At 43.2% G+C, this 12954-nt stretch overlaps 1 protein-coding gene across 1 annotated transcript; it reads left to right on the top strand.

Moving 5' to 3' along the window:
• The first annotated feature begins 835 nt into the window (after nucleotides 1-835).
• Nucleotides 836-10264, top strand: LOC129250301 (uncharacterized). Its single transcript, XM_054889937.1, has 2 exons — nucleotides 836-2252; nucleotides 10233-10264. The coding sequence occupies exons 1-2, from the start codon at nucleotides 836-838 to the stop codon at nucleotides 10262-10264; spliced, it is 1449 nt and encodes a 482-aa protein (XP_054745912.1).
• The last annotated feature ends 2690 nt before the right edge of the window (nucleotides 10265-12954 follow it).

The following is a 12954-nucleotide window of genomic DNA, read 5'->3' as shown; positions in this document are numbered from 1 at the left end:
CGCTGTCACAGTTCTCGCAGTTACTGCCATACTCGCCGCTGCTCTCATCGCTGTAACCGTCGCTGCTACTCTGGTCACTGCTGCTGCCGTCATCGCCCGCTGTCGCTGTAATTCCTACCGCTGGTTCTGTCGCCGCCAGGAATGACCTGCACCTGCATCCTTTGCAAAAGGAAAGTCAAGGCTTGCAATAAGTCTCTACAGGTAACAAGTGCAATAAATTGAAAGTTGTGGTTGTTGTTGATAAACACTCTCAATTTTTTGCATCACCCTTTCACTTTCTTGCATATACATATACATACATATATATATATGTACACACTCCCATATGTGTACATGTACCATATATACAATCATCTATACAAATATACGTATATAAAACTCAGCGAAAATGAAACAAGGGTACGTTGGGATTTGATAATAAAGGGTGTGACCTTAAACGCGAAATCGTCAATAAATTAAAACAAAAAAACAAAATTAAATAAATTGAATACCTTTTTTTCAAACAATAAGTTCAATTAAATTAAAATTATTAAAAAGTTAAATAAATTTTTCGTAAGTACGGATTATTTACAAGGAAACAATTCAAACAAAAATTGATTTTTCGCAAATCTGTTGAACAATTTTCGTAGTGTTGTGCTACTGTGCTTGCTCATCCTTTCGTGGCCTGACCAACAGCTTGTCCAACAGCTATTTTTCGTTTTTCTGACTGAGATTTGTGCAGGCTATTCAGCCATCTTTTCGTTTTCGTTTTTTCAGCCACAAACTCTCACAGATATTTTTTCGTTTCTGTGGACAATGAGCAAATTTTTCGGGAGTTTAAATAATTTAACTCAAAATGAGCAAGCCAAAGACAGCAGTTCCAAGTCTCTCTCCAAGTAAGGAGATTATGGAATTGAAATCACTAAAGCGCCAGCGAACTGTTGCGAAAAATAGTATAGTGCGCATAAAAACGGCTCTCCTCGATAAAACAATATCGTTAGATCCAATTGAATTGGAGTGTCGACTGGACATTTTGAACTCTCATAGCGATAAGCTTATGAAGTGTCAGTCGATAATTGAAGAAATCGACGAGGAAGACATAGCGCGTGGGGAGTTAGAGGACCTAATAGTGGAAACTAAGTCCGTTATAAAATCTATTCTGGCGAGAAATAAATCGTCAATAGCCGAAACATCCTTTGTTGCACCTCACAGCTCGCGACTACCGAAAATGTCGCTACCTAAATTTAAAGGGGAATATTCAGAATTTAAAAATTTTATGAGTCTGTTCGAGAGTTTGGTGCACAACGATCCTACAATCCCAGACATTGAGAAATTTAATCACTTGGTTAACTGTCTGTCTGGTGAAGCTTTGGGAACGGTAAAGGCCTTCCAAATGTCAGACGAAAATTATTCGAAGGCGTTGGCTAGTCTCAAAAAAGTTTATGACAATAAATGCTTAATATTTTTCGACACAATTTTCAAACGTTTTGAACTGCCAACTATCCCAAAGCCATCTGCGCTTTCATTGCGCACAATGATTGATACAGTGTCGGCTGTTTACGACTCGTTGCTGTCGTTAGGTGACGAGAAAAACATCTCAAATGCTATCATAAATCATCTAGTAATGTCAAAAGTTGACACCGTTACTCGGTCAAAGTGGGAGGAACAGTTGGATTATGATAAGCTGCCATTATGGCGTGAGTGTGAGGCAGCATTAAATAAACGCTACCAACATTTATCTGCCGATGAAGCCTCAACGTCGAGGCTAAAGCCGCCAAGCAGTCACAGCATTCAGAAACCCCACCTTCATGCGGGAAGGACAAAAGCTGCTTTAGTGACTTCAAATATAAAACAGCCGGTGTGTCCGCACTGTAAATCAAATGATCATAGTATACCCGCGTGTCCTACTTTTAAAACTCTCTATGCTCAGCAGCGATTTGAGTTTGCTAAATCAGTCCCCTTATGCATAAATTGTTTGCGAAACGGGCACTCAGTTTCAAAGTGCAAAGCGGATCGGTTTCGTGTTTGCAACCATTCGCATCACACGTTGCTGCACCAGTACCCTGTATCCTTTGCAACTGCACCACAACTTTCGACCTCGCATGCCATGCACACGACGAGTACGCCAGATAGGGTTATGTTGGCTACAGCCGTAGTCAACGTAAAAGGTAGCTCCGGAGAGTACCTTACTGCACGAGCCTTGCTGGATTCTGGATCTCAGGTGAATTTCATGACAGAGGATTTGGCGCAGAAATTACGAATTCGTCGCGAAAGTACGACCTTAAATATTATCGGCATCGGAAATGCAACCAAAAAAGTAAGGACGAAATTAAATACGTTTGTAAAATCGCGGGTCAATAATTATGAGTTTTCGGCACAGTTTTGGATAATGCGATCCATTTCAGCCAGACATTCAGATCGTAACGTAAATACTAATGGCTGGAAAATTCCTAAAAACATTAGCTTAGCGGACCCAGAATTTTATAAGGCTCAAAAGGTAGATCTTGTGTTAGGTGCTGAAACATTTTTCGAGCTTTTAGCTGTAGGCCAGATCAAGGCCAGCCCCAATCACCCAACATTGCAAAAGACACTTTTAGGCTGGGTTGTGTCTGGCAAATACGCCTCCAACCAACGTCCTCCTCCCACAGTCAGTAGCACATTATGCCATACTGAACAAGATCTAGCAAATATAGATTCCATTGTCCAAAGGTTCTGGGCGATGGAAGAAATACCTTCAGTTTCTAGTTCGACAAAATTCACACCTGAACAAATAGAGTGTGAAAAATTTTTCGTAAAAACTACTAAAGTTTTGCCTTCAGGAAGGCTTCAAGTAAGACTGCCTTTCAAAGTGACCGTAAGTTACTCGGTAGTTCCTATGAAACCGCGTCTCGGCGGTTTCAGGCCCTGGAGAGAAAGACCTTGAAAGATCCAGAACTTCGTCAAATGTATCTGGACTTCATGAATGAATACATCGAATTGGGTAACATGAGCCCAACAAATAATAAGATCCCGAGTGAGCCACACTACTTCATTCCGCATCAATGCGTTCTTTGGCTTGAAAGTACGACGACTAAATTACGTGTTGTTTTCAACGCATCAAGTCGTACCTCTTCTCAAATTGCGTTGAATGAAATCTTGATGGTTGGGCCGACCATTCAAGAAGAGCTGTATTCAACACTTCTTCGTTTTCGTTTGCATAAATATGCATTTACGGCGGACATTACTAAAATGTACCGCCAAATTCTCATGCACGAAGAAGACAAAAACTTTCAGCTTGTAGTGTGGAGACAGCATCCCTCTGAGCCACTTCAAATCTTTCGACTTAACACCGTAACATACGGCACTGCGCCTGCTCCATTTCTCGCTACACGGTGTTTACAAATGCTCAGCGATGCCAATACACATATGTATCCACTCGGCTCAAAGGCAATAAAAAGAAATTTTTATGTAGACGACCTGCTTACAGGATCCGATAATTTCGAATCTCTAGATCTTATTAGAAGTGAGGTAGTTAAAATATTAAACTCGGCAGGATTCAATTTATCTAAGTGGTTTTCAAGTCACCCATCATTTTTCGATTGTGAGAGTTCTGAGAAGGCCTTAAACTTCAATCACACAGACTCCACAAAAACACTTGGAATCCATTGGTTGCCGAAGGAAGATTTGTTTCGGTTTGTCTTAAATGACAACTTTACCAGTTTACGAGCCACTAAGCGAAACATATTATCAGTTTCGGCTCGTCTTTTCGATCCTCTTGGTTTACTTGCCCCACTAGTTACCAAAGCAAAAATCTTATTGCAAGAGCTTTGGCTGCAAAAACTAGATTGGGATGAGTCGATTCCATTGCACCTCGACACCAGCTGGGAAAATTTCAAAGGCAATCTACTGCAGCTACCATCAATAAGCATTCCTCGGTTTGTACATACCGAGTCGAGTGCAAGCTTCCAAATTCATGGCTTTGCCGACGCCTCAATACGAGCGTATGGCTGCTGCATATACATACGTAGCCATTCGGCTGGTGGAACGAAATGGACGCTGCTTACTGCAAAGTCTAGAGTGGCTCCGCTGAAGACTAAATCTCTTCTGCGTCTAGAGCTCTCGGCAGCCCACTTGCTGGCCAAATTATGGTCACGAATAGCGCCAATGTTGAGTCGGCCAATTGGAAAAATAAACTTCTGGACAGACTCCGAAATTGTTTTGCATTGGATCAAAACGCATCCATCTGTACTACAGACCTTTGTTGCAAACAGAGTGCCCGAAATCCAAGAGTTGACGGATAAAGCTACTTGGCGACATGTGCCAACTCAGCAAAATCCCGCGGATCAAGTGTTTCGGGGTTGTAACGTGGACGAATTGAATAATTCTATCTGGTTTAGTGGTCCACAGTTCCTCCTAGAAGACCCTGCGTTATGGCCAAAAAACACCCACTTCCAGCTCTCTCCAGGAGACGAAGCATTAGAGAAGAAACGGAATGCAACAGTTTTAGTTGTTCAAGCAAATGAATCGCATCCAATTATGGAACTCACCAAAAGAGTATCTTCTCATCAAAAACTGCTTCGTATTGTCGCTTACATATTAAGATGGATAAAACGCATTAGAAACCCATCTGCGACATTCACACAAAGTTCAAAGTATATTCTGCCATAATAACACTATGTATATATGTATAAGTACATAGATAACATAACATAACATTAATTATATGGTCCGTTAGTTAAGTTTAGGCTAAGAAATCCTATATAAACACGAAGTAGAAAATAAAGAAGTCACTTGTAAATTTACAACGAACGCGCTCGCTGCGTATATTTCAGGCAATTGTTGTGTTCGCGCATTCCCCCCAAAATAACTAATCTTAAAAAGGCTTAAGATTTTTCACTGCGTTTAGAAAAACTGAGGATGTGTCTATGTCTATGTATAACTCTTGCACCTCTCTTAATATCATGTTATTTCCGCAAAAACTAAAAATGTTTTCCAATCATCTTATAGTATTGCTAATACGTTACTTCTATCTGCTCGTGAATTCAAAGATTTTTGTGTAATCTTTGACTGTCATTTTTCATTCAATAGTCACATTAAATTTGCTGTACCCACTTTTTACTCCATCTTGGGTTTCATAGCTTTAAGTTCTTGAACCCTTCTTCTTCTTCTTAATTGGCGCTATAACCGCTTACGCGATTTTGGTCGAGTTTAACAAAGCGCGCCAGTCGTTTCTTTCTCGTGCTAACCGGCGCCAGTTGGACACACCAAGTGAAGCCAAGTCCTTCTCCACCTGATCTTTCCAACGCAGAGGAGGCCGCCCTCTTCCTCTGCTACCACCAGCACCGCATCGAATACTTTCAAAGCCGGAACGTTTGTATCCATTCGGACGATATGACCCAGCCAACGTAGCCGCTGGATCTTTATTCGCTGCGCTATGTCTATGTCGTCGTAAAGCTCATACAGCTCATCATTCCATCGTCTGCGATATTCGCCATTGCCAACGTGCAAAGGTCCAAAAATCTTACGCAGAATCTTTCTCTCGAACACTCACAGCGTCGCTTCATCGGATGTTGTCATCGTCCACGCTTCTGCGCCATACGTTAGGACGGGCATGATGAGAGTCTTGTAGATTTTTAGTTTTGTTCGTCGAGAGAGGACTTTACTGCTCAGTTGGCTACCTAGTCCAAAGTAGCACTTGTTGGCAAGACACACTCCACGTTGGATTTCTAGGCTGACATTGTTATCGGTGTTAATGCTGGTTCCTAAATAAACGAAGTCTTTTATAACTGTCTACAGTGACGTGGGCGCCGATACGCGAGTGCGCCGACTGTTTGTTTGAAGACAGGAGGTACTTCGTTTTGTCCTAGTTCACCACCAGACCTATTCGCTTTGCCTCTTTATCCAGTTTGGAGAAGGCAGAACTAACAGCGCGGTTGTTAAGGCCAATGATGTCAATATCATCGGCATACGCCAACAATTGTACGCTCTTATAAAATATTGTGCCTGAGCGATTAAGTTCTGCGGCTCGTACAATGCTCTCCAACATCAGGTCAAAGAAGTCACACGACAGCGAGTCACCCTGTCTGAAACTTCGTTTGGTATCAAACGGCTCGGAGAGGTCCTTCCCAATTCTGACGGCGCTGCTGGTGTTGAGCAACGTCATCTTACATAGCCGTATTAGTTTTGCGGGGATACCAAATTCAGACATCGCGGCATACAGGTAACTCCTTTCCGTACTGTCGAATGCAGCTTTGAAGTCGACGAAAAGATGGTGTGTGTCGATTCTCCTTTCATGGGTCTTTTCCAAGATTTGGCGTATTGAGAATATTTGGTCGATGGTGGACTTTCCAGGTCTGAAGCCACACTGATAAGGTCCAATCAGTTGGTTGACGGTGGGCTTCAGTCTTTCACACAATACGCTCGCTAGAACCTTATAGGCGATATTTAGAAGACTAATACCGCGGTAATTGGCACAAATTGCAGGATCGCCCTTCTTATGGATTGGGCAGAGCACACTTAAATTCCAATCGGCAGGCATGCTTTCATCCGACCATATTTTGCATAGGAGCTGATGCATGCACCTTACCAGGGGGATCTTCACATTCTAGGTGACATGCGCAGCTGTCACTGTTTAATAGGTTCGAGAAGTGTTCCCTCCATAATTTAAGATTGCTCTGTACGTCAGTCACCAGTTCGCCGTCTTTGTTCTTACAGGAAAACGCTCCGGTCTTGAAACCTTCTGTAAGCCGCCGAACTTTCTGGTAGAATTTTCGGGCGTTGTTCCTGTTGGCCAGAATCTCAAGCTCTTCGCACTCACGTATTTCGGCCTCTCGTTTCTTCTTTCGGATAATACGTCTCGCTTCCTTTTTCAGGTCTCTGTAGCGATCCCACATGGCTCGCATTGCGCCCGGTCGCAGCGTGGCTCTATAGGCGGCATCCTTTCTTTCTGCGGCAGCATGACATTCCTCGTCGTACCAATTGTTTTTTCGGGCTCGCCGGAATCCGATTTCTTCTTCGGCGGCGGTACGTAGAGAACGAGAAATGTTGCTCCATTGCTCATGCATGCCGGTTTGTTGGGCAGTGCTCTCTGAGAGCAGGAGTGAGAGTCGGGTGGCGAATCTTCTGGCTGTCTGTTGTGATTGCAGCTTTTCGATGTCGAACATTCTTTGCGTAGGTAGATGCACGTTTTTTGCTGCACAGAGGCGTGTGCGCAGTTTGGCTGCAACAAGGTAATGATCCGAGTCGATGTTGGGTCCTCGGATCGTACGTACATCTAATACACTAGAAGCGTGTCTTCCATCTATCACAACATGATCGATCTGGTTTCGTGTTTTTCGACCAGCATAAGAAGATTCACCAAGCCACCTGGCTGTCTCCTGATCGAAAAACACGAAACCAGATCTTGAACCCTTACACTTTCAAATTATTTTGTTTTTTTCGCTCTAGAATAAAGTATGCAACATTTACCTGGAGGCCTTGCCATCAATTTGCAACTAAGCTAGTTGAACGTGAATAGGAGATGTTCCTTAAATATGCTTTCAGGTCGTTAACATTTTTAAATCCTATCCCTTTCTATAACTCCCGTTCGATTTTAGTCAACTTAAAGCCTCTAGAGAATAGAAGGTCTATACAGTCACAATCCTTTGTTTTTATTATAACTAAATGAGGAATTGATTTTTCATCCCTATTAATCATTAAATACAGGCAAAGGCACTATCTTTGATCTAGATTGCCGGGAATTGCCAAGTGCTCAACTTAAGTAAGAGAGAATGAACAACCATGTTAAATTGAGTAGTGAGTAGTGAATACTGAATAATTAAAACAGTGTGGCACAGCGATAGGCTTAGTTGTGTTCTCGAACGATACTTTTAGCTGTGTTCCCACACAACTCCCCCAATTTAGGGCCTTAGGTGGGGACCCATAAGGACGAGTTTAATGCTCATGACTAAGCCTGCGAATTCCCTGGTCTGGTGAGAACGTGTCTGTGGGATGTAGAGTCAGAACTTCGTAACGGGCTAGATGGGCTGATTTGAGTCGTTCGATGTTTACGCTTATTTCTTTGACATTCACTTCTATGGAAAAGACCCGTTCATTCAATCTCTTTATTATTTTGTGCAGACCTGAGAACGATTGCCCAAGAGGTCGTTTGTTTGCATATACTCTCAAAAATACGTGCGTGCATGCAGACAACTCTTTGAAATTAAACGTTTTCTGTCGACCGTGGTACGTTGTAGGAGCTGGCATGATAATTCTTATATGTGCGCGGAAATCTTCGAGGAAAAGATGGGAGTCCACTGGTGGGTCTTCGTCTGGAAAGAACACACCTGGAACTCGGAGGGTTGTTCCGTAGAGGTACTCCGCGGGTAAAGTTTTAAGGTCTTCCTTATAGCAGGTCTTAGCCCCAAAAGTAAAAGTGCTAACTGAATCTGCAATGGAAGCCGATCCAGCCACATAGATCGGACGATTAAGGGATACTATTTTTTCGATGTCTGTTTGCCCTGTTTCCATGATACCTGTTGGTAAATTTCAGAGGTCATCAATTATGTAGGGGAGTGAAATTTCATATACATATAGTTATAAACCTATCCTAACTAACATTATTTATTCAAATACAGTAGAATGCTAAGGTAAAACTTAAAACTTAAGGAACTCTCTTTTTTTTAGCTTGTTGCAAGAAACTTCTCAAATAATATTAAGTAAGTGAGGTTTAACAACGACGTTAAATTGAATAGTGAATAATTAATAATGAAAACAATGTGGCCACACCGATAGGCTTAGCTGTGTTCCCACACTATCAATACAATGCTATCATACAATCAGATGACACAGCAACCCCACTTGTGATGGGGGTGCAATCTGCCCCCACATAACTCCATGTTCGTGAATCGTCTAGAATCTCATTCTGCTTCTGATAAACATTGCTTTTTATATTTGCAACAAAAGAAAATATTCAAAATAAGAACACAGAACAAATATAATCATAAAGAAGCAAAGTGTCTGTGCAAAATCCAAGAGTGACGCTACTATCAATCTAAGAGTGACGCTACTTTGGTTATTTTCAAAACAAAAGAATTTCGTGTTTTGATTTTACACTGCTTTGTATGGAACAAAATATCGTTCAAGAGAAGCAATGGCACGAAAAGTGAACAGAAACAACAATGGATGATTTGATTACATCAAACGTGGTCATGGAGACAACGATGATGCACAAGACAGGGGGCATCCAAATGTGGCGGTAACACCAGAACACATAAAAAAATCCACAACATCGTTTTGAGTGACTGAAAAGTGAAATTGCGTGAGTTAGCTGACATCCTAAAGATTTTAAAATTACGTATAGGCTTTTTCATTGCATGAACATTTGACTATGAGAAAGCTCTGTTCAAAGTGGGTGCCGCATTTGCTATATGCCCTATGGCAAAGAAAAAAATTGCTTCATCAAGACAACGCACCGTGTCACAATTCAATCAAAACAATCAGCTTTTTTGCAAACCTAAAAAAATGTTCGCCGGTGAGAAATTACGCTCCAATGAAGAGGTATTGAAATGATAGAGCGGCGCTGGAATGATTGAGTTATTCTTGGTGGAAATTACATTGATGAATAAAGCTAATTTTGAACAAAAAAAAAACGAGTTTTCATTGGTAGGCCCTGACTCTCAGCCCTTGTGTTAAATTAATTATATTGGCACTATGTTTCAAGAGCTAATTATAGCTAGCTTACAAATATTTTCCTAAGCTTGGCACAATGTCGGTGAAAGCGTTACTGCTGTTTTAGCAGTTTGCAATAGCATTTTTGGTGCAGATTGCGCTGCCGTTGTTGTTTTCATTCATGTGTTAATTCATTTGGCGTGGGAGCACGCTGTCGCGAGCAGTTCTTGCGCTTCCACTTTGATAGAATTTCTAAGCCCTCGTCTGCCCCGTGGCGTCGTGGTAGCAAGAGGTTTCATGTGTTAACTGCCTCCCGATTAGTCAGGGCCATCCGCATTTCTGTCAGCTCTAGATGCTCTCAATTTTTTGTACACAAAGATAAAGCAATAATGGTGATTACTATCACCAGCTGTTGGGAACCCCTGATTATTTGTAAAATTATTTGTTGTATACCTTATGTATTTGATTCCCGCCAATTCTATGCATGCGTGTTTGTACACACGAGTATGGCCGCACAATAGGTAACAGTCAATGCAGATTTCCTATTTCGTTGTTTTTTGTTCGTGTACATATGTACAAACGCGCATATATAGAATTAGCGCTAATTTTGTATATGAATACCACAGTGTGCCCTTCGCCGAATTTGCCGCTGCGTTAATGACTGGTTCAATTTCAAAAATCAGTCATTAGCCAGCGGAGGGAATGGATACACTGCGAAGTAAACGAAAGTTAAGTTCGCAAGCACATAGATTTTATACCCTCGATTTTTTACAAAACTTTATTTCGCAGCCGTTCGAAAATACATTTGTTCGCCAGCCAGGACCTAATTAAACCATGGCGATACCAGATTCAAAGGCCACTACACCTGCCTCAGTAGCCGACCAGCAAAGGGTGTCGGATGCTGGCACTGCCGTCGGTGTGGTGGATTTGCCAAGTGCTGCCGTGGCCGAGGGAGTCAGCACTCGTGCTTCATCTGCCGCCCGCCAAGAAGTGATGTTTCAGGCTATGCAAAAACGCATCGCCGCGCTTGAACGCAGCCTGAAAGTTGCCCAAGAAAAAATAAGGCAACACGAGTTAACGAACGAAGCCCATCGCGCTGATGCGCAAAGCATAGCCAGTGCATCCAGCGACAGTTCCGCCAACGGATCTGCCTTGCCGTCATCAAGCCTGCCAATGACACAGATCCAGTTGCTTCAGCCGCAATCGCCGTTAATAACGCGTGCTGCTACCTGCGTGCATACGGTGCAGCCGTCGCTGCCACCTCAGAACGCTACACGTTATCAGATGTACACCGCCACTTGTTCCTCACCGCTTATTTACACATCTTCAAGAAATGGGACGTACAGCAGCTCGACTTTGCCTCCGTGCGACACATTTGTTAGCAGTCTTCCGTCAACGGTGCCAATTTCCGCTAATGTGGGCTCCGTACCCTTACAGTTTTCAACCCAGCCAAGGAAATTGCAAGATTTGCCGGAGTTTAGTGGGAAACCGGAGGACTGGCCGATATTTATTACTGCCTACACTGAGTCAACCGCTGTCTATGGGTACAGTTGCTTTGAAAACAACTTACGCCTGCAGAAGTGCTTAAAGGGTGAAGCCCGAACAACGTGGCCAATATCATAGAGCAACTTAAGTTCCGATTCGGTCGCCCAGAGTAATTAATTCAAAGCTAACTGGCTTCCATGTTCGATAAATTGCTCCGATATCGGAAAGCTCAGTGGTAAAGTTGATACCATTTGCGTCGAAGATTAGCAACGTTTGTGCATTTTTACGTTCTGCGTGTGGCGGAGAGCAGTATTTAGTGAATCCAACTCTCATCGATGAACTCGTTGGAAAGTTACCCATGAGCAAGCGTATCGAATGGGCAGTCTTCGCATCGTCTTTACAGCCTTACGCAACTGTTCAGTATTTTAGCGATTGGCTCACTCAACTTGCCAACTGACGGGTGCAAACGGTGGCATCATAAATTGTCGCACGTAATTGGGAAATCGGACTCGACCATTGCCACCTCGGTTTGCCGTCAACTACAATGCAGCTAAACAAGTGTAGGCCATTCGCTGCGAATACTGAGCTAGGATGGGTTGTGTTTGGGTCAACAATGAACTCTGATCCATCATTGCCATCATGCTTATTCGTTAATTGCCACACTGATCAATCTCTACATAATATGGTTGCTGAATACTTCGAGACGGAAAGCTTTGGGGTTCGAGCTGCGCCTATCATGGAGAGTGAAGCTGACGTCCGTGCTCGGGAAATCTTGAAGTCTACTACATGCCGCGTTGAAGGAAGGTACCAGACTGGTCTGCTCTGGAAACGTTCCGACATACAGCTACCTGCCAGGTATTCTTTGAAAATATTAGCGGGTGTTGAAGCAAAAATGAGGCGCGATACAGACTTTGCCGCTGAATATAACCGCATCATAAGTTCTTACGTTATGAAGGACTACGCACGAAAGCTGTCGCCAGAAGAAGCCGCTTTATCATGCAATAGAACATGGTACTGGCCTCATTTTGCCGTGACGAATCCAAATAAGCCAGGCAAATTACGCATGGTGTTTGACGCAGCTGCTGAGGTGGACGGTGTGCCCCTTAATTCACAACTCATGAAGGGTCCGCAAGAGTATCGGTCTTTGCCTGCTATACTAATCCACTTTCGGGAAGGAGCAACGGGCGTGTGTGGTGACATTAAAGAGATGTTTCCCCAGGTGCTGGTTCAACGTGACGACAGATGTGCGCAACAATTTCTTTGGCGCCAAGGTGATACTACCAGACAGCCCGAGGTATATGAGATGCGCGTAATGACCTTTGGAGCAGCATGTTCGCCTTGCGCCGCCAATTATGTGAAGACAATCAATGCGTTAGAGTATTGCAACAAAGTCAATGGTGCTACCCGAGCCGTGAAATCGATACTGGACTACCATTATGTCGATAACTAACTCGCCGTCCGACGAAGCGAGAACTTCTCAGTGTGGTCATGTCGATCTTCCACCCGCTGGGCTTTCTTAGCAACTTTGTAGTGAGCGCCAAGATCCTCATGCGGAAAGTGTGGAAGAATGACATCCACTGCCAAACAACGTAAACACCTCATGGGATGGATGGCGTAAGCAACTGCCAATGGTCCCCGAATATACCGTCCCTCGATACAATTATCGAAATGGGAAACCTAAAGTTTTGCGGCTCCATGTTTTCATCGACGCCAGCGGGAATGCCTTTGCCGCGGTAGCCTACTGGAGGTCAACTAATGCCGCCGGTGAGGTTGAAGTCGCATTTATCTCTGCAAAAACTAAATGCGCGACGATGAAGTCATTGACGGTCCCTCGATTGAAGCTTCAGGCAGCTGTATTGGGTA

The sequence above is a fragment of the Anastrepha obliqua genome, chromosome 6, assembly GCF_027943255.1.
Source record: "Anastrepha obliqua isolate idAnaObli1 chromosome 6, idAnaObli1_1.0, whole genome shotgun sequence".
NCBI lineage: Eukaryota > Metazoa > Arthropoda > Insecta > Diptera > Tephritidae > Anastrepha > Anastrepha obliqua.
Note: the sequence above shows the minus strand (reverse complement) of the source record. Positions and strands in the feature narration are given on the sequence as shown.